Below are 22,005 nucleotides of genomic sequence, written 5' to 3'. Positions count from 1 at the left end.
TTAAAAACATATTATTAGTTAATAAAATCAATAGTTTTATAAACAAATTATTAATAAATAATTATAGCATATAGTGTTAGGGGTGCGAGATCAAATTAACAGACTTTAGGGGTGCGGGGCATCAAAAAGGTTGGGAACCACTGCTCTAAGTTATTTGTATTGTAATGTAAATAGTATAAAAACTACTATGTACGATAATGCAATTTTATTAGTGATGTACCGGACCCGGACAATTTTTTCAAATTAGAATCCGGCCGGAACCGGATCCGGACTTTTTTTTCAAATTAGAATCCGGCCGGAACCGGACCCGGACTTTTTTTTCAAATCAGAGTCCGGCCGGAACCGGATCCGGACTTTTTTTTCAAATTAGAATCCGGCCGGATCCGGATATCAGACAAAAATGGCAATATCCGGCCGGACCCGGATAGTAAGTCCGGTACATCACTAGAATAAACTAGCCTGAGTTAGAATGAGGTTTTTAAAAACTGAAATAAAAGAACTTTAATCTAATAATAAGTAGAACAGCTAGCCACAAGGTTTACAAATTTAGGTGTTATTTACAAGTAAAAATCTGAAATCAAGTTCTTGAACAAAATACACTAGAAAGTTACAAAATATTGAAAACTGGATCAGCTCAAACTCATTCAAAATCTAAAAGAAAACTAGCCTGAGTTTTTATAAAAAACTAAACTAGCCTGAGGCAGTTCAAGATTTTCTAAAATTCCCAAAAATTTTCAAACTAGCAGGGTTGCCATTGTTTAAGTCAATAAAACTAGCTAGAGTGATATAAACAAGCCTGAGTCAGAATGAGGTTTTTAAAAAATGAAAAAATTACTTTAATCTAATAATCAGTAAAACAGCTGGCAAAGGTTGACAATTTGGTAGTAAAGTTGTGGACTGATTGTGGTACACTTAACTTATTAGTACTACCCATCATAATTAAATCCTACCTTATTTAATTAATATCTAAGAAATACTAAATTCTAACTGAGACTACTTTCAATAATCAGACACGACAGTTTTGAGTGATGAATCTTTTATATAAAACACAACAAGAAACACTAGCATATAAAAAATTATTAATCACTTTAGTAAAATTTGAAAACTGGAAGCTATTTAATCTATATCAAAAGACTTAAAATAAAAAGCTAGAAATTAAATAAAACTTTAAGTAAACAAGAAATTGTAAAATTTTTAATAAACTATTAAACTATAAACCTGGCTTAAATATTTAAACAATTAAACACCTGTTGAAATATTCACTTTTAAAACAAAACACTACTTACAATAAACATTCACAACAACGTTCAAGATATTTTGTTGCTTCAAGCTACACACCAAACTAACTAGCTGCTTACATATAAACTGCCTGTCATGTTCTGATGTTTTGTTGCATCAGTATTAAGTTTGAAACATTTCGTCATACTACTCTCATTGGCTCGTGCATTCAACCGTATTAACTCTAAATATTCTCTGAGCTCAACTTTAAACAATAAATAATGCAAGTATTCATTCCAAAGTTTTCAATTTTACAACATATGTAAAGAGTTGCATTTAACGAAATGTTTATTTCATGGTTTAAATGTAAACAAGTGTAAATTAGTGACGTGTAAAAAATGAGCCAATCACGGTAGGCGTTAAATTAAAAGTGACGAAAATGATTCTTACACAGGGTTTGTTTTTGAAATAATACTTTTCAGTATGCTCTTTTTGACTAACAAGATCCGGGTCCGGCCGGATCTCTGTTAGGATCCGGCCGGACCCGGATCCGGACTTTTTTTTCAAATTAGAATCCGGCCGGAACCGGACCCGGACTTTTTTTTCAAATTAGAATCCGGCCGGAACCGGATCCGGACTTTTTTTTCAATTTAAAATCCGGCTGGATCCGGATATCAGACAAAAATGGCAATATCCGGCCGGACCCGGATAGTGAGTCCGGTACATCACTAAATTTTATATAACTAACTACTAACTAAGTATAATTGTGTGAAGTTTATCTTTTATGTGTTGTATCTAACTATATCTTTTGAATTTTGAAAATTTATAGTTTAAAATAAAATTAGACTAAAAAATATTAATGTGCTGCTAAAATAATTAACTAATAAGAAAGTTTATGATATGTTATTAAGGTCTAGTTAAGATTAACAGTTAAAAATAGTAGCTGGTATGTTTGCTAAATTCTTTAACAGTATTTACATTTAAATTTTATAAATTTGAAAGAACAAAAGAAAAACTTTAAGTTGAAAGAACAGTAAAAAAAAACTTCAAATTGAAAGAACAATAAAAAACACTAAAATATCTAATTTGCTAAGTTGTGGTAAAGAAGTAAAAGCTTTTCCTGGTATTTGGAAGTAAGCAATTGCGCTTATTTTCATACAAATTGCCAGCTCCAGAAAACAATCGTTCTGAATATGCAGAAGATGGAGGTGCAGACAGACATTTCCTTCAAAGCTTGTGAGATAGGGGTACTTTGCTCGGTTTAAGTTCCACCATTCTAAAACATCAGCTTCTTTGGCATGACTTTTTAAATTTACTTCGGTTAAGAAGCTGTTAATCTCAGCAACAACCTCGTCACTTTTTATATTTTGTTGCTCGTTCTGTGCTTCTTCTTCTTCTTCAGTAGAGTAAAAGCTAAGAAAGTCATTTTGGATCAAACGTTGAAGATTGTGACTTTGAACTCTTAACAGTTTATGTATATGTGAGTCACAACGTTCATTTGCCTCACAGCTGCTATGCTTTTTGACCTCCATTTGCAGCAGTACAACTTTTTCTTTCAATTTAGAAGGAAAAACTGAAAGGCAATAGCGCGGATCAACAGCCGTTGTGGTTAGCAGTAAACTGTTATCATTCAGGTTTAAATCCGAGGAGGTACTGTATAACCTGTTTTTGCACGCCTCTTCCATTTTTTTGCTAGGTTTGTAGCAGCATTTAAATCGAGCACGCAACGTGCTTGGTGACCGCTGAAGTTCTTTAGTGCTTGTGCATGCAGGATAACACTAGAGAGTAGAAAGGGTTGCCACTTTACCTGGAAACTTGGAAAAACCTGGAATTCGACAATTTAGGCAAAAATAACCTGGAAAAACCTGGAATTTGATAAATTTTGAAAAAAACCTGGAATTTTGATCAAAAAAACTGGAAAAACCTGGAATTTAAAATAATTTTAACTTTTTCAGTAGTAATATTTCGATTTGACACAAAAATTATAAATCTATCATATAAATAAGATTTTTTTGTCATCATCAAAAATTTTTTATTAAAAAACACATTTAAAGTAACTTTACAGTATCTTTTCAATATTTTTATACTATTTAACACAGTTTCTTATATAGAAATTAATATAAAACTAAAAATAGACCCAAAAATGTGTACTTATAAAAACCTGGAAGAAATTTGGAAAACCTGAAAAAAATTTTGAAAAAACAAGTGGCAACCCTGGAGTAGAGCATCATTTTTGCTACAATCTTTAGTAACTAATTGAAAAGGTTCAAGAAGGTACCTGACATACTATTTACCACTCTTTTTCTGTAATGATAAGAGCTTGCAAATGGCTAGCTACATAGTTCTGGACACTAATTTTTAACTTATTTAACCTTTTTAGCATTAGGTAGGTCAAAATCCACCTAGTTGGGACATCTTGAACAAGTAGCAATGCTGTTTGCTTTGTTATTGTGGAATCTAGACCAAGTTGAATTAGTTTTAGCTTTTCACAAGCTGAGGAGGAATGGCTGAAATGGCCAACAATTTTTCGTGCTTTTGATAGCAACACTTCTACATCCTCGTCCGCAAACAATGAAACTTTATAATTAATTGTAGTGTGTGAATAAAGCAAGGAATTAATGCTATATTTGACACTATCATACTAAGCCTCATATTGTAAGCATTATCTCGCAGAGTCAGAATTTTTTTTTTAAGTATTTAAAAAAATTCAAGATAGTTAAAAGTCAATCAAGCTAGTTTTTTTGTGGCAACATATTGACTCTTTTGCTTCAAGAGTGGCAACCCTGTTTTTTAGCAATGATCTTTCTTTTATTAAAACTAATTTGTTAAAAAGTATATAACTGGGTTTATTTCAAAAAGCAACAATTTAAAAAAAAAAATTAATAAGCTTGTGCAAAATATTTTTTGGTCAATTTACGTTTACTAAGCTTTATTTCAGGTTCGGTACTGACAAAAGATTTAAAAGCTTATTTAAGTCAGAGGTTTGAAGATAAAGAATCAGTTGACAGTCTACTACAATGTACTATAAGGGATAACTTGTATGTTAGAACACTACCCTGTTAGTTACAACCTAATTTTAATGTCTTTAGTAGAAATGTTTATTATATATGTTTTAAGTTTGTCAAATTTGTTTTTATTAATTAACATTATCATGATAGTAATACAAAACTATTTACTTTCATTGAATGTTTTATTTCCGCATATTCAACTTATTTGTATTGTTTCTGCTAACTTCACCTATTTCAGGACTTAGCAGATCGAAAAAGGAACAATTTTGTTATGCATAAAAAATATTTTTTAACAAATTAACGATTGTTTTTAACAAAAAAATTTAAGGCGATTGATTATCTTTTAAAGAGAACTTTTTTTTTCTAACAAAATTATGTTAAATTAGTTTACTTATAATTTTGAGAGCATCTTGCAGGCCCCAGTATTCTAACCCCTTACCTATATATTGGTAGAAAATAAGATTTGAAACAATATTTAAACACTTTAAATTTTTCCATGCCTAGATACTCTTGCTGTTACAATTTCAAATACAGTAACCTCTCGCATCTTTACGCACTCTCGTTTAGTTACACATTTTAGAATTCTAAAAAAATCAAAATCTTTTTTTTTTGCACAAACTAGGCTTATTGTAAATTTTTAATTTAAAATGTGTTATTAAATGCTAACTCACCTTTAAATGAATAAAAGATTTTAATTTCTCAATTTCTTGGGCATGAAATTTCATTCATACTCAAAAAATCCATTAATATATCTTTAATACAATGCAAGACAAGTATATCCTTATGTGGGCAAAGTTTAAATAAAAAAAAAGATGTTGTAACATAAACAACTTTTATTAAATATTTTCGTTATATATTATACATTTTATTCAAAAGAAGAAATCAATTACAGCACCAGCTGCATATTTTTGTAAAAGGCTATAGAAGCAAATTTTGATATAGTCACCACACCATTATTAATTGTAAACAAGTGCTTAATTATAAATTGAATTTGCTAAGTAGAATAGAATATAAATGTTAAGTATCAAATAAGTCACATATAAATAAAGATAAAATCTATTTATTATTAAAATTAGTCAAATTTTTCTACAAGTACTATTATTTTATATAAATTTAAATCCTTTTTTTAATATATGTATAGTTTTATCTTTTGTTTTCATATTTATAAATAAAGTAAACAAGTTGTTAAAAATGGTAAAGCCCCCAGTCTGCTTTTAATTAGAAGCAATATTTTAAAACAGTCATTACAGTAAGTATATTTGGTACCTCTCGTATCTTTACGATATCTCGTATCTTTACGCATTTTTTCTGTGGACACAATGTGCGTAAATAAGCGAGAGGTTACTGTAGCAGGGTTGCCACTCGGTCAGGAAAAGTCAGGAAATCAGGAAAAGTCAGGAAAAATTTGAAAAAATTACAAAAGTCAGGAAAAGTCAGGAAAAAATGGGGGGTTTTGAAAAAAGTCAGGAAAAGTCAGGAAATTTGATAAAATAAAATAAAAAAAGTCAGATGTTGTCAGTTTAAATTTACAAAATTCCTTGTTTTCCAAAGCCTTTAAGTGGTAAAAGTTAATTAAAAGTCCTTTAAAGTCAGAAAAAATTCCAAAATTTTCCTAGAAATTTACAAAAATATTTAGTTTTATTTCCAATGCCTTCAGCTGGTATAAATTAGTAAAATATCCTTAATAATACTGCAAAAATTTTATATTAATATATTGAACAACTACCCTACTTTAACAAGCAGTTTTTGTAAGCTTTTTAGTATTTATGATCTGCAGCAAGGACACTTCCATAGTGAAACTGTGATATACACACAAAAGTTTATCTAGCATAATTTTAGAATCAAAGAGTTTTTTGTCCAAGTAAACAATTGAGTTCTTTATAACTAACCAGTTAGTTTAGTATTTGATGTAACAAGTTAATGTGTATACTTTACCTCTTTATAATTTTTTCAAATTTGTTTAAATTTTTTAAATAAGTTATAAGAGAGGTATATGCCAAGATTAAATTTACTTATTATTTTTATTTTTTGTAGAGTAACTCAACTTTTTAAAGTAAATAAGAGTATATTTATTTGTTACAAATTTTATACTAAATGATAAGAGGAAATATTTTATACAACAGATATATAGTTTACTTTTTTATGTCTTTTTTTACAGTCACTTAATTATATTCTTTTTTATTTTTTATTTAAGGATTTTATATTAAATAGTTTGGGTAGTATTTTATAAAACTAAGTGAACAATTTATATAAGTAAAACATGTTTTAAGTAAATACTTTTTATTACTAGATATTTTTAACTTATACGCTAAATTTTATTACTAGATTTATTTTACAACTTATATGCTAAATCTGACTAAAGTTTACTTTTTTAGTTAAATAAATAGCTTATTACTGATAGAGAGTAAATGAGTAATTAGATAAACCATGACTTCATTAGATGAAGAGGTTGAAGTGCTAATAAAAAAACGGAGAAAATAAATTTTAGTACATAAATTTAAAAAAACAGTATTTGATTAATTTCTTTATTGTTTTTATGTTTTAACTGTAAAAGTTCGTTATTGTTTTAAGGTTTGAGTTGTGAAAGTTCCTTCTTAATTTAAGGTTTCAATTTTATAAGTTCCTTATATGTTGTTTCGTTCATTTAGATCAGGGTTTCCCAAACTTTTTTGCTAATGGCCCCCTTTAAAGAGTTTGAAAAAGTAATGGCCCCCTTCTACATATAGATCACTCATAAACTACGATAAAATACACATAAGACCTTTTTTTTTTTTTTTTGCTCTTCATCTGAAACTCAAGAATACCTAGTGTAAGTTTCTAAACTACCATAAAATACACATCAGACTTTTTTTTTTTTGCTCTTCATCTACAACTCAAGAATATCTAGTGTAAGTTTCAAGTTATGGCCTCATGGCTCCCCTGTGGCTCCTTTACTGCTCATGGCCACCCTCTTCCCCCTTTGCTGCTCATGGCCCCCTAAGTATCTGTCATGGCCCCCTAGGGGGCCACTTGGCCCACTTTGGGAAACCCTGATTTAGATACATTTATACTAGGAAATTCTAAAAAATAGTGTTATTTATTGTTTTAAGGTTTCAACTGTAAAAACTTGTTATTGTTTTAAGATTTTAGTTGTGAAAGTTCGTTATTAATTCAAGGTTTTAATTGTAAAAGTTCCTTATATGTCGTTTGTTTATCTAGATACATTTATGCTAGGATTTTCTAAAAAATTGTTTCGTTTTTCAGACAAGCTGTGTTTATAAGGTAAAAATACAAGAATTTTGCTGATAGAGCTGTTTATTACAAACATCAATCATACACAGATGGTTTAAGTGATGTACTGGAAGTTTGATTATAGAATTCAGCAAAAAACTATTGTTTTTAAAGTTAGATTGGAAGTTTTATATAGTTTCAAGTGTAAGATTATGTATTTTGGAATAAGTCTAATTTAAGAGTTTGATTTAGAAAAGTCAGGAAAACTTTGGTAAAAAGTCAGGAAAAAGTCAGGAAAAGTCAGGAAATTCTTCTCAGCTTTTTGAGTGGCAACCATGCTGTAGTTGTAAATAATACTTTAGAAATTTGTACAAAAAAATTATTCATTATAGAAAATTAAACAATTAGAAAAATTATCTGTTAGGCACTACTCGCGAGCCGCGTCCAGGTGAAATTGATGGATTAAATTATACGTTTGTCAGTGTTGATAAATTTGAGGCTATGGAAAAAAATGGTGACTTTTTAGAACATGGGTATTATGATGGTAAGTGTTTATATATATTTATTTAAATTTAATTGTTATAAATTTGACAAGCTATGTTTAAGGGTGAAGATAGTGAGTTATATTTTAGAACTAATGTTCTTTTCTTAACATGATATGCGTAAATTACCTTCTTAAGTTTAAACACTTAGAAATATACAACCTATTTTATCAAAAATAATAAGCTAAACTTTTCTTTTTTGTAAATAGTTAACTGTTATATCAATAGATTTATGTTTATATCAAACTAAACATGTGTTACAACTAAAACAATAGTTTTTCTAATTGTTTGCTGATTTTTAAATATTTAAGATTTTTTTGATACATTAGGAATATACAGTTAAATTTTAATTTGTATTGTTTTTGGGACACGTTCAAAATAAAAATCAACCCGCGTTCAAAATCCATCCAGTCAAATTCGAAAACCGCTTACAATCGAGGTTAAGGGTTAGGGGTAAAAGTGATGATGAAAAAAAATCTATAAAATAAGTAAAAAAAATTTAAAAAAATCGGGTGGATTTTGATAGTATACCATTGTTTTTATAAAGTAAAGAAGTAGATAAATGTATTTTTGTAATTTTTTTTTGATGTGCATTCTACTTTAAAAACAAGTATTTAAAACTCTTGTTGGAAACTCAAAAGTTTCCAACAAATTTTAAAATTTAAGATTAACCAAAATGTTAAATTGTAATTTATTTGTTTAAGGAAACTATTATGGAACACCAAAGCCTCCGGCATTGTCTACAACAGTTATGGAAAATGACAACAATGATAACCAAAAAAATAATGTAGAAAATTTATTATCAAGTATAAGTATCAAAAGTTCGAAACCAAGTTAGTTATAATATATTAAGTACATACAAAAGAGATTTGTTTTTCCTTTTTGATTATTAAAAAAGGGTGGTGGATTTTAATAAACTATCTCAAAAATAGCCGTAATTTTAATTGAGTCTTGCAGTTTTATTTTTTTAAACTAATAAAAAATGTTTGGAACTTTAAATTTAAATATAAATTGAAAAACATAATTTAAGTTAGTTGATGTGTTTCTCTTCTTTTATTTTCTTCCATGCCTTGACTCTGATTGCAACCACTAGAGGTTTTTATTTTATTAAAAACAAACCCTGTTTTACATATGTTTCAGATTCAATGCTCTATGCACCAAGCGTTTTTCAGAATAAGTATTTACTTTGGTGCAAAATTAGTATAGACAAAAAATTAACTAATACCCTGCAATAATAGTATTTTTACCAAGATAAATATGTTTTCTTATAATGGTTTGATGCATAAAGATTTTATTTAATTAAGATTTGATTACAAAATAATAACACAACAGAGACAGGTAATAGTCTGCTTATCCATTTTGTCAATATTAAATTAACGTATGTTCGTATAGAATAAGTTAGTATAAAAATACTTAGTGAACATGACTACAGTAGTTTTGCGTTTCAAACTATTAAGAATTTGAACTCTTTTATATGGAAACACCTCAATTATATTGTAATAAACATTAAAAAATGTTCAAAGTAAGTTAGTCTTATAAGGACGTAAATAAAATAACCATCATATGGAAAACTATTTTTTTAACTATATAAATTGAAAACAAAAAGTAACTGTTTTTATGTGCAAAAAATAACTTTAAGTATTATAGTGCACCCTTGCTTATCCGGCCATGTTGGACAAAATTTTTTATTTGTATAATCAGTGCATTGTTTTTATTTGAAAAACTAAGTTTTCAAGTGAAATATTGATTTTCCCAGATTAATTTTTTGTTCTTGACTGAAACCGGCCGGATTAGGAAGGATGCACTGTTCTTGAACAATCAAGATAAAAGTTAGATCAATGCTTACACAGACATAGTAATTTCACATACTTTTGTTAAAATTCAGTATCTTAGTTTAAGTTATGACTAAATTATTTATTTAGAAAATAATTTAGCTGTATAAACTTTGGATTGTACCACAAGCCGCAAAATAAGTTTTTAGATATTTTTATGGAATATAAGCATGTTTCTATAAGTTTATTTTTATACTTTTAATTAGAACCATATAGTACATAATAAAAAGAATTACTTTTTAATTTGTTTAACTTAACTAGACTAAGTTAGGGTGGCCACTAGTCCTGAAAAAACCTTGAGTTTGACAATTTAGGCTAAAAAACTAGAATATGATAAATTTTGAAGAAAAAAACATGGAATTTTAAACAATTTTTACGTGTTTAGTAGTGAAATTTTGATTTGACACAAAAAAAAATCTATCATATAGATAAAAAAATATGCTGAGAAATGATAAACTTTTCACTGTAATTTAGTATTTTATATTGGTATTTCTAATACATATCGAAAATTAAATACGTAGCTTTTATTTATATGTACAAAGTTTACTTTTTAATGTTATTAATACTATATCATATTTTAATAGATGATTCTGCAAAATTATCTTCCCCTAAAAAGAGCAATGCGGGTAATATTAAATTAAGCTTGAGTAACTTGAGTCCAAAAAAAAGTAGTGGAGACTATGAAGACGGTAAGTCATTCAAATAGCTAAAAAAAAAATTTATTTAATTTATGGCTTAGTAAATTAAGATTTTTTTATTAATAAGCTTAACTTTTTGTGAATCTAGAACTAAAACTAACAGGATTATCTCCAAAAAGTTTAAATAGTGTAGATGAAAAAAGTGAAGCGAGTTTAAGCAATGAAATTGAAATTCCCCCAGATTTAGATTTGGGACCACTTCCAGAAGGATGGGAAATGGGGACTACTGAAAATGGAGATCAATACTTTATAGAGTGGCTAAGTTTTTTAACATGATTTTTTAAATTATATTAGCTAGTCCACAACCAAGTTTAGATAATATTACCTTATTACAGCAAATCTAAGCTAGTTTTATTGAACTTTAATTTTTTTTAATTTGCTGATTATAGTTAGAGTGTCTCACAACCTCAAAGTGGAAAAAATATTTTCAAACCCAACAAAAAATTTAATCACTTTGATAGCTCTTTATTTATTAAGAAATGTGTTGTAATTTCATTTTAAGTAAAAAATAACTTTCTGACGTGTTTTTTTATGCTTTAAGCTTGCCTCTTATTAATTTGTTTATCAACTAGAACTACAGATGTCCATTAACTTTTTTTAAGTAATTTTTTAAAAGGCAAACTAGGGCACTCACGCCGAATTTGCTTAGTAAGTTTTATTATGAAAAAAACAAACTAGTTTTTTTTTTAATTTACTTTTTATTAATTTTGAGTGTTCAGTTGTATTTATGATAATTTCAATACAATTTTATTAAATGTTTACATAGCTTTTTGTCTTAACTAAAAAATGTCGCTCAATTTACTAGAATGTAAAAAGTTAATTTATAAAATAATAAAAGTGCAAATTTGACTTTTTTATACACTACTAGGTTTCGGTTGAAAAAAATTACGACCTTGTTAAGTATAATAAAGATTTAAACTGCACCTTAGATGTTTAATTAAAGCAAAAACAAGACTACCTACTTTTGATCTGGAGTTGTTTTGAAACTAAATTTAATAAACCTATAAAAATTAATGCTTAACACTTAACAGTTTTTTATATGATTTTTAAACTAAGACGAATTAGTATAAACTTTAACTCATGAAATTAAACATTTTGTGTTTTTTTCTTTTTTTGATTACTATTCAGTAAGAATTAGTCTTACACTATATATTTTTTTTTATATGTAAAATGTTAATACTAAAATCCTTTTAGTCATAAAAGCAAGCTGACCAGCTGGAGTGACCCAAGATTAGATCTTAAAAACAGAAAAAAGCTAGTTGATTGTGAAGATGATGGTAAATATTTAAAATTCATGTTCTTCGTGAACATTTTACTTACACAACTGATAACAGTTAAGATTATAGAGAGAACATGTTTTAATATTACCTGAGATAGTTTTAAGTTAAAAGGTTTAATCCTTAGTTTTATTTTTTATGAAATATAGTGTTACAACAGAAATGATTTCTAAATTAAGTTGTATAATGTTCTACAGAGCTTCCTGTAGGTTGGGAAAAAGTTATGGATAAGGTTTACGGAACTTATTATGTTGAGTAAGTTTTTTGATGTTTATTTGTTTAAATATTGTGTTTTGTAATTAATTTTAGTTTTTTACCTGAACAAGATAAAAAGAATTTTCTTCAGGTATTTTTTAATAGATTAAAAAAAAATTAGTTTGAAGCAGTGGTGTCGCGTGGTATTTTTCTTAGGTGGTGCAGAAAAAAAAGCGAGGTCCCGACGCTTTAATTGCCCCTACTCCAGTAGTTTCTGCTCGACTTGTCTCCGCTCGAGTTGTCCCTGCTCGAATTGTCTCTGCTTGAGTTGCTTTCGCTCGTGTTGCCCCTGCTCGAATTGCCTCTGCTTGAGTTGCTTTCACTCGTGTTGCCCTGCTCGAGTTGCTTCTGCTCGAGTTGCCTCAGCTCTGCTTAGCTTTGTTTACAATTGCTTGTGGAATGATACTAAAACCTGAACTGTTTCAGAGAATTTTTAACTTAGCTTACTTACCGCAAGATGTTGATTTTTCGGTAATTCTTAAAGAAATTTTGCTTTTTGAGTTTATTTGCGGTAGTCAGTAAAGTTTGCGGCAGTGTAAAGAGCAAAACGGTCGCTGTCTAAGTTGGAATTTTATAAGAGATTTTGTTCTAAAAAATAATTAAAACTTTAAAGAGACTTAGTTTTTTACTACAAAATTTTAAGGTGGTGCAATTGCGGCAGTGCAACACCCCACGCGACGCCACTGGTTTGAAGCATTTTAAGAAATTAATCTATAGCAAAATATTATGTTTCAAAAAAAATATTTCTAGTCGAAACTTAATTTATATCGCATTACTTCAATATTACTAGATTAAAGTTTATATAGAATGTAATTATTACTCCAGCAAAATTTATACGCGTCAAGTTAAATCAGTTTTTCATTGGCAAAATGTCAGTTTTCGTTAATTCAAATGCTTGGTCGTTTTTTAATTTCTATTAAAGTTTTTTATAAATCAGCTTTTTTTTTTAGTAGATTATTTAATTAGATTTTAGTTTCGAAATAAAGTTCTTGATTTTCTATAAAAATAAATTCGTAATTTTAAGGCAATAATGGCAAAATATCAGGTGTTTTCAGTACAAACGATTGATAACTTCTAAAATTCAAATAGAAATTTAAAATTAAGTTTTTCAATCTAAAAAAAACAATTCTTATCGGAACAAAAGTTATCAGGTTTTGCTTATTAACTTTCTTAATTTTTTTTGCTTAGTGCTTTTTTTGTATTGAAAATAGGTTTATTTTAAAGTTAAAAAGTTGCTGTAGTTTTAGTTGTTTTGAAAATTCACGATTCAGTGAGCTAGCATTCTAAAACAGGGTTGCCAAAAAATATGGAAACCTAGAAGTACCTATTATTTGACAATTTAGCCAAAAAAGTCTGGAATTTTAAACAATTTTTTCATGTAAAATAACAAGACTTAGACTAGATACGAAAAACTAATCATATGCAATAAATTTTGTTGAAATGTTTATATTTTTTTAGAACAAAATTAAAGTAGCATTACAGTATCTTTTATAGCATTTAAGACCTTAAGTTTAATTTTATACTTAAAAATATTTTTTTTTTAATTATAAGAAATTTAGAAAACTTATTTAAAAAAATTGTAAAACCTTTAGCAACCCTGCTGAAAGTAAAATGTTAAATATATTTGTAGCAGTTACATGACTACTCAAATTCTTATGATATTTTTCTAGGGCCATATCTAATAAAATAATTTGAAAAAACAAATTAGTAAAAAGTCCCATTTTAATAGGCTACGCATTTAATACTAAACTATTTCTTTTTGTCTATTTATTAGTCAGTGGGCATAAAATGACTAGAGTTATAGATATGTAATTTCAGTCTAAATCGGAGAGTGCCAATCAATCTAAGGTTGCCAAATTGTGCGTATGAGCTCAGTTAAAGTTTATAGGTTTATGATCTGAGTAACATTGTTAAGTTTAATCATAGATTATTTCAAAATAAAGTAATGGTTTTCTATAAGTCTAAAATTTTATGTCTAATTCAGATAAGATCCTTTTTTTAATGCGTTCTAATTAAATAAACTTATTATATTATCCCCTGTGTTGCACGCATCTTTAATAGGCCAGTTCACTTGCATACAATCGTTTTTATTCTTTATTATTTTTAAATTTAGAAAATAAAATATCTAAGCTTATTTAAATAAGCACTTTACTCAGTAAATTGAGCAATATTTTATAGTCAACACAAATAGTTATATAATTTTAAACTAAACATTTTTAGCCATTTTAACAAGCATACTCAATTTGAAAATCCCGTTTTGGAAAGTAAAAAAAAGTTAGGAAAAGAAAACCAAGAAGAAAAAAATCTTTCAAATGTTGGAGAATTTCAAGTAAAAGACGTCGCTGGTAAGATTTTTTTTCACACTCTGTATTTTGTTAATTACAATATTCATTCAAGCTAAAACAACTTTATAAGTATTTTTAAACTAAGTATGTTTAAAAAACAACTAATAATATTTTGTCATTTATGGTAATAGTTTTAATTTAGATTGTCTTCTTATAGATTTTATAATAGACTGTTTTAACTCACATTACTTTATTTTGTGTTTTCTTTACCTTTCTAGAAAGTTCATAGCTACGTAAAAATTTAGGTGTTATTTTAGATAAAAAATGAAGTTAAACTATAAAAAATTTATAATTAGAAATAATTTTTTTAAATGTAATTGACATGAAACTTCTTAAACAATTGTGTTCAAAATATTTAATTTCTTCTTGTTAAAAGGAACGCAAAATATATATTTTTAATTTATGTTTTAATTTTTGAATATATCTCTAAAAAATAAGTATCATTAATAATAGATCTCTTAAAAGATATTTTGGTCTTTATAAGAAAACATGTTTAAAAAATTATAAACGTTCAAAGTTTAAAACTGTATAGTTTTTTAATTATTAGTTTAGTTTCTTTGTTTTCTCCATTAACTAAAATAGAGTTTTTGTTACTGAATTTTTTAGACAAAAGTAACCTAAGTTTTAACTAATTGGAATAAGTTGTAAAAGTTTCAAGTGTTTTATTAACAATAACTTTTGTGGCTTAAGTGCTTTCTATTGCTTGTTTTAAACATATTCAAGTTGTATAAGGCCATTATTTTTATCAGGGTTCGACACTTGAAAGAAATTATAAGACATCAGATTGTATATAAATAAATTGTTAAAGCATTTGTTTATTCTGGTTATTACTATTTAATGATTACAAAGCTTTTACTTAAACCTAACAAATACTTTATTTGTTCTTATTTTTGATTTTATATCACACAACAACAAAACTGTTTGTTGAAATAAATACCTTAAGTACTTTTTTTTGATATGTTTAAATAATATTTAATATGTTTTTTTAATGTAGCAGTTTGATAAAAAAATTTATATTTTTAACGAAGTGTCAATAGAATGTTTAAATTATTATATTTTATATTAAAAGGTTTTTCGATTTTTTTCTAAATTTATGTTCATATTTTCAAATAAACACTTAATTAGAGTTTTTCCTTAAAAAATCACCAGTGCTTAGTAGCATGCATAGTTTAGATTTTACTGTCAACAGAAAATTAAATGATAACAAAAACAATGAAATAGCTTAATAAATACTCTAAACTTTTTAGACTCCTTTTTTTCTCAAACAAATATGTATATTAGTGTATTTTTTTATAGAATATATTTTTCTGCTTTAAACTTATTTCAATTCAAATTTTCATTTTTTTCTTTATTTTATACATTTAAAGCAGTTCCAAAATAAATATATATTTAAGTGTTTATCGTCATGTTTTTCGACTTTTTCTTTCTTTAAGAATTTAACCAAAAAAATTATAACGACTATACAGATTACCAAACCCAGCAACCAAACTTTAACTTTACAAGAAATCCATCTGAGCTTCAAGGATCTAAACATAATGTGTTAATAGAAAAGTCTAGTAGAGGTTTTGGTTTCACAATAGTTGGTGGGGACAATCCTAATGAATTCTTGCAGATTAAATCAGTTGTACTTGGCGGTCCTGCGCATAATGCAGGAAACATTTTCAAAGGTTTATTCATGCAATATTAAAGTTTTCTTGTTGGTTAAATTATAAGATAATAGATTTTCTTTTACACTTAAAGGTTTATAATTTCAAAAGATTTTAATTAACAGGAGATGTAATAGTACGAGTTGATGACTTAATAGTACTAGGTCATACCCATCCAGAAGTTGTCAAATTGTTTCAATCAATCTTAATCGGACAAGTTGTTAACTTAGAACTTAATAGGTTTGTTTTTTATATATTTGCTTGTTTTTTTATCTTACTAATTAGTATATTTATAAAAAGTTATATAAACAAATTAGAAGATTTTTTTTTAATTGTCAAAAGTTATTTTTTTTAATTTTAAACATTTTTTTAACATGTGCTTTATAAACCAGGTGGTTTTCTACTTTTCAAGAACTGTTTACAACATAATGGCCGAAATTCAGCTTTGAAAAAAGCTATCAAAAAATTTGAATAAAAATTAGTGGAATTGTTATAAACCCTAGTTTTCATCATGAAAATACTCATACTAAAAAAATCCCTAAAAAACTAATATTAAGAATTAATATTTCTTTGTTTTATGTTAAGCGATAGTTTTTACTTAACATTCGTTTTTGTTTATTAGTTAATTGACTTTTTATTGTAGGTTTATTTTATCATATTAAGTAAATACTAGTTTTAGAAATTAGGCTGTTTTTCCTTAGTAAAAGTTTAAGTAGTCTGGTACACACACATAATTTAACATGTCCTTGTTGCTTTGTATTATCCGTTCAAATATTATATATTTAATATCTAGAATTTGAATTAAGTATATCTTTTGTCCATTGTTAATGTGATTAGTTTTTATATTAGAAATATATTTTTAATCAGCAAAAAAAAACACAATACTATTAATTTTTTAATATTTTAGAGGCTATCCTCTGCTTTTAAGTACAAGCGAGCAAGGTTCAGTAGAAGAGTACACTAACAACGAAAATAACGAACAAGAACCAGCAAGTAGTAAAGATTTTCAACGAGAGTTGGAAAGACTGAACGCAAGACTTGAACCACAAAGTTCAAGTATGTTAAAAAAAAATTTTGTAATTGTATCTATAATTTTTTAGACCAAATAATTATAAAAAAAATTGCTTTTGAAATTCTACATTTAAATTTTTTAAGCTAAAGCTGTATTATGTTAACTTTTTTAATACTGATTAATAGTTATCAGAGTCTAATCGAAGCTTTGAATAACTCAAAAATTATATTTCTAAGTTTACTACTCTTTTCAGGGCTAGGCAAACTGCGGCCCACTAAGGAAGTATTTTTTTACGTGCGTTTTAGCTAAAAAACAAATAGTGTTGAGTTAGCAAGTTTAAACTTTTTTAGTAAATAAAGTTTACAAACTTGCTTTTTTACTATGACTAAATTGTGCTGTCTACTTTGTGTTTATTTCGTAATACGTTTGCTGCTATACAATGTGTTTTATTTGAAATTTAAACTTTTCTAAAATACTTTGGCCTGCAAATAGTTTTTTTCATTAAATGTGGCTCTTTCCTCTTTAAAGTCTTTTCACTCCTTTTCCTAGGGATGGCCACCTTTGAAGTTAGCGGGCCAGATTTACTTAAAAGTTTTTTCGCAGGTCTGACTTTTCGATAAAAAGTTCTACAGGCCGCATAACTAAAAATTTTAAACACTTTGTTGTGTTATAAAAGTTATTAAGACATTTTAAAATCAAAATTACAATGAAGTAATATTTTATAAACCTTAAGTGGTATTAAAAACAAATTAAAAGCCCGTTTTAAATTATTTCTTAACAAAAAGCTCTATTTTGGTTGATTCACATTTATTTTTTTCAAGCTAAAAAGTACGTTGCAGGCCAGATTCTGTTACCGAACCGTATCTAGCCCGCATGATCCGTCCCTGTAATAACCTTTTAAAATTATAATATAAATAACACAGTTTCAGACGTTCTATTAGAACCTACGTATCATCACATGGAATATTACAACAATCATCCAAACTACAACCCTCCTGGTTACAAAATTCCTCCACAGATGCAGCCACAATTTCAGACTGTCCATTCTCATTTATCTAGGTCAGTGTTTTTAATGTTTACATAAGTTTTATTGAAAAACTGTATATTTTTATAATACAGGGATATATTCTGTATTAAAATAATTACAAAACTGGGAATCATCTATTTTAACATTGTGCGCACAGTTTTTTGAGTTTTTAATTTTCATTGTTTGTTTAATAATTTACAATTTTCTATAAACCGTGGTTATCAAAGTTTTAAAATCTACGACACGTAAGACAGTTTAGTATACAGTTTATATAACTAAAACTGTTTTTGTAAGATTTTTTTCGTAAATTTTATAATAATAATTTCTAAGAAATTTCAAAATTTACTTATATGTGGCTTTTTTTGGTAGTTATATTAACTTTCTTTTTATTATTTTTTACACTCATAGTATACTTATGTACATTTATATTTTTAATGTAAAATTTTGATTATCTTAAAAATTTACTTTAAAATTTAAATTTTTATGTAAGTTTCTATAGACTATCTAATGAGTATAATTGTATTTAAAACAAATGGTAATATCAAAATGCTAAAACAATTATGAAAATAGTTGTTTTCTAATTTATAAGTTTATTATAAAAAAAGTTTATTACTTGAAAAGATTTAAAATTATTAAAAAAAAATTCACATTTCTGATTTAATTAAACTTGAGGCTATTTGTATTTTGTTAAGAAAACCTTAATTATTTATATTTCGGTGTGAATAGAGCAACTTCAGTAAATTCATTGCAACATCCTTCTTCATTACAACCTTGTGTCATGCAGTTTATAGTTGAAAAATCAAATAATGGTTTTGGGTTTTCTGTTACTGATGGTCCTTTTGGTCAACGAATAGATAGCATTATTGATAAAAATAAATGCCCTATGCTTCTTGTAAGTTTTATTAATTAGTTTCTTTCAAATTAAAAGTTTTTAGATTTTTTAATGTGAATTTAAACGGTTGTTTTGGTAAGCTTAACCAATACTTTGAGTTTTTAGAATATTTATGTTATTTTACAGTAGCTAGTACAATATTACTTAATTGAAAAACATTCATAGCTCTAACAGAATTAATTTTATACAAGTTTAAAAAAAGTAGTGTATATTGTTATAAAGGTATATGTAGTTTAATTGTTGTATGATGAGCATTTGAAAAAAATTTAAATAGTTGAAAGTAGTTCTACTTTATATTGTAAAAAATTAGATATTATTGTAATAAATATCTTAAACGGTCATTAGCTGTTGCTAGAAATCCTCTTGGTTTAACAAATCTTTGATTTATAATAGGAAGAAGATATAATTTTAGAGATAGATGGTGTTCCAGTACAAAACATGCCTCATAACGATGTCATAAACATGTTGACAAATTACAAAGTTGGAGATTGTGTTATTCTACTAATACAGCGTAATAACTTTTCTTATGCTCCTAGCCACGACCAATTCAATCAAGCACCTATTAGCAATTACATGCATTTACATCCAATGCAACAAGTAATCATATTAAATTATCTATTTAAATTTATATTTATTACTGTCCTTGTTGAAATTGTTTAAAATACTATAAATACAGTCACAAGTTATTAATTTCTCGTAAAATGTAGCAGTTTTAAGCAAAATAAAATTTGTTTATTTTAAACCTTGTTCGTTGAAACTGCTTAATTTAATATATTTACAAAGTTCTACAGCGAATTAATTTTGAAATATAAAGTCTATTTAGGATTTTCTATAAAATGAATGGTCAAATGTAATTTATAATAAATATATTCAATAGTTTAAGATTTTTTTCTAATTCTAAAAAGGGACAATAAAACTTATATTTAAAAATCATGAAATAAAACCTGGAACAAAATTTAAAAAAGCTTTTTGAACACTCTGGAAAAACAGATGACCTTGCTTGTTTAAATTTTTTTGAATTAATCCTGTAGAGCAGGGTTTCCCAACCAGGGTTGCTCGCATCGCTTGGGGGTGCGAGATGGCTTTTGATTTTTGTTTGATAAGTAAGGAGACTTTTTTTTTACTTTGGTGACTGCAAGCCTACAGTTATTTTACTAAATAAAGCATAACTATCGATTTTTAAAGCTAACAAGCAATTCAAGTCATTAAAAATAGAATTAAAGTTTCGATTATAACGTCATACTCAAAGTGCATAAACTTAATGAAGCTTTCAAACTCAATTCTAAAGTTTGTTATAGTTATTATATCTTTTAAAAACCTAAGTTCTTTACAAGTTTTAGACTCATGTGAGTGTATAGTTTTTAATTGTAAGTAATACTTTAGCTTTACTTAGCACATTTGATTTTATAGTTTTTTAGTACCTAATTCATGTTAAAATGTATAAAAAGTTTTTGTTTCAAGTTTAAGCCCAAGTTTATTTACTCTTTTCGTGCCTTTTCCTCACTTCTCATAACTTTTTTAGATCTTAAAAAATAAACTGACGAGGTGATAGACCGAAAAATTGTTTTAGTTAAATAAACCTTATAAAAAATAAATATTTTAGTAATTAACTTTTTATACTTCTTAGAATACAATTTTTAATTTGTTCCTAGTCCTTAATTATGTCAAAGAATGAAAGTGGAATGACAGTTATGTGCACTTTGGTTTTACTTGCACTGAAAAAACTGAAGGCCTGCAAAAACCGCAATGCATGTTTTGTAATATTGTATTTTCAAACGCAAATTTGAAGCCATCTAAGTTGCGAGAACACTTTAACAGCCGAAGTGGTGGAGCAGATGTTTTAGGTCATGATGTTGAATCATTGAAAGCAAAAGGATCCCCATTGAATCACGAGGAAAACTTCCAAAATTGGATTTTGTATCTGCTGACAAATCACTTTAAATGGCTTCACACCATGTGGCTTATAAGGTAGCCAAACCAAGAAGCCCCATACAATTGCTGAAGAGGTGATAAAGTCATATATAGTATAAATGACAAAAATTAATCTAGGAAAGAAACTTAAAAAAAGCTTAAATTAGTGCCATTATCAAACAATGTTATTTTTTAAAATTTAGTCTAATTAGTGATTCAAGTTCGGATACTGTGGACCAAGTTATCGCTGATATCAAAGTTAGTCCCTTAAAAATCTCTCCAGTTTACAAAACAACCGATGTTAAAAATTGCAGTTAAGTGATCGCGTTAGTGAGATATGTGCATGATGGTACCATAATAGAAGATTTCTTATATTGTAAAGATCTGAAGAGAACCACCAAAGCAAAAGACATCTTCCAATGTGTGAAGAATTTTTTTGCGAATCATGGCCTAGACGTCCAAGTTATTTATTCTGTGTGTATTGAAGGTGCCCCTGCTATGTTAGGAAATTTTTTTTTGCTTTGTTGAAACAGGATATTCCGCACTAGCAGGATACTCACTGTTTTCTTCATCCACATGGTTTAGCATCAAAAAAATTGCCCTCGAAATTGAAAACAATTCTTGAAAGGCCATTAACTGGATTAGAGGTGTTGCTCTAAATCACCGCCTTTTTAAATCGTTGTTTCAAGATTATGGTAGTTAACTTTCAGTATTACTTTTCCATACGGAGGTCTGCCGACTATCTCGTGGAAGAGCTTTAACGCGAATTGCGAATGGAAGTCAAAGCTTTTCATAAGGGATGTAACTATGACCATGTCGAAGAAATGGAGTCAAAAGAGTTTGTTCAAATACTAGCTTATTTGAGTGATATTTTCAGCCGTATGAATAGCCTGAGTTTTTCTATGCAATGGGGAAAATATAAACATATTAAAATGTAACAAAGTGTTAAATGCTTTCAAAGAAAAGTTACATCTCTGGTGTCGACAAGTTAAAAGAGGCAATTTATCAAATTTTCCATCACTCGAAGAAGTGACAGATGAACATAAGTCTTTAATTCCAGGTGTGCGTAAAGAAATTATGAATGATTTGGAAATACTATCCACATTGTTTGATGGATGTTTTAGAGCAGGAG

General features: G+C 27.4%; 1 protein-coding gene across 1 annotated transcript in view; it reads left to right on the top strand.

Annotated features, from left to right (window-relative positions):
• Positions 1 to 22,005, top strand: part of LOC145832054 (membrane-associated guanylate kinase, WW and PDZ domain-containing protein 2-like) — a 39,141-nt gene that overhangs the window by 4,578 nt on the left and 12,558 nt on the right. Inside the window, exons 3-16 of the mRNA XM_082939418.1 lie at positions 4,157 to 4,276; positions 7,861 to 7,980; positions 8,683 to 8,811; positions 10,395 to 10,499; positions 10,612 to 10,762; positions 11,703 to 11,785; positions 11,983 to 12,040; positions 14,261 to 14,385; positions 15,852 to 16,052; positions 16,157 to 16,271; positions 16,939 to 17,087; positions 17,967 to 18,102; positions 18,797 to 18,962; positions 19,356 to 19,559. Of these exons, the coding sequence (XP_082795544.1) occupies positions 4,157 to 4,276; positions 7,861 to 7,980; positions 8,683 to 8,811; positions 10,395 to 10,499; positions 10,612 to 10,762; positions 11,703 to 11,785; positions 11,983 to 12,040; positions 14,261 to 14,385; positions 15,852 to 16,052; positions 16,157 to 16,271; positions 16,939 to 17,087; positions 17,967 to 18,102; positions 18,797 to 18,962; positions 19,356 to 19,559 (1,862 nt within the window). The remainder of the gene's footprint in view (positions 1 to 4,156; positions 4,277 to 7,860; positions 7,981 to 8,682; positions 8,812 to 10,394; positions 10,500 to 10,611; positions 10,763 to 11,702; positions 11,786 to 11,982; positions 12,041 to 14,260; positions 14,386 to 15,851; positions 16,053 to 16,156; positions 16,272 to 16,938; positions 17,088 to 17,966; positions 18,103 to 18,796; positions 18,963 to 19,355; positions 19,560 to 22,005) is intronic.

The sequence above is a fragment of the Thalia democratica genome, chromosome 3, assembly GCF_965202585.1.
Source record: "Thalia democratica chromosome 3, ktThaDemo2.hap1.1, whole genome shotgun sequence".
Classification (NCBI taxonomy): Eukaryota; Metazoa; Chordata; class Thaliacea; order Salpida; family Salpidae; genus Thalia; species Thalia democratica.
Note: the sequence above shows the minus strand (reverse complement) of the source record. Positions and strands in the feature narration are given on the sequence as shown.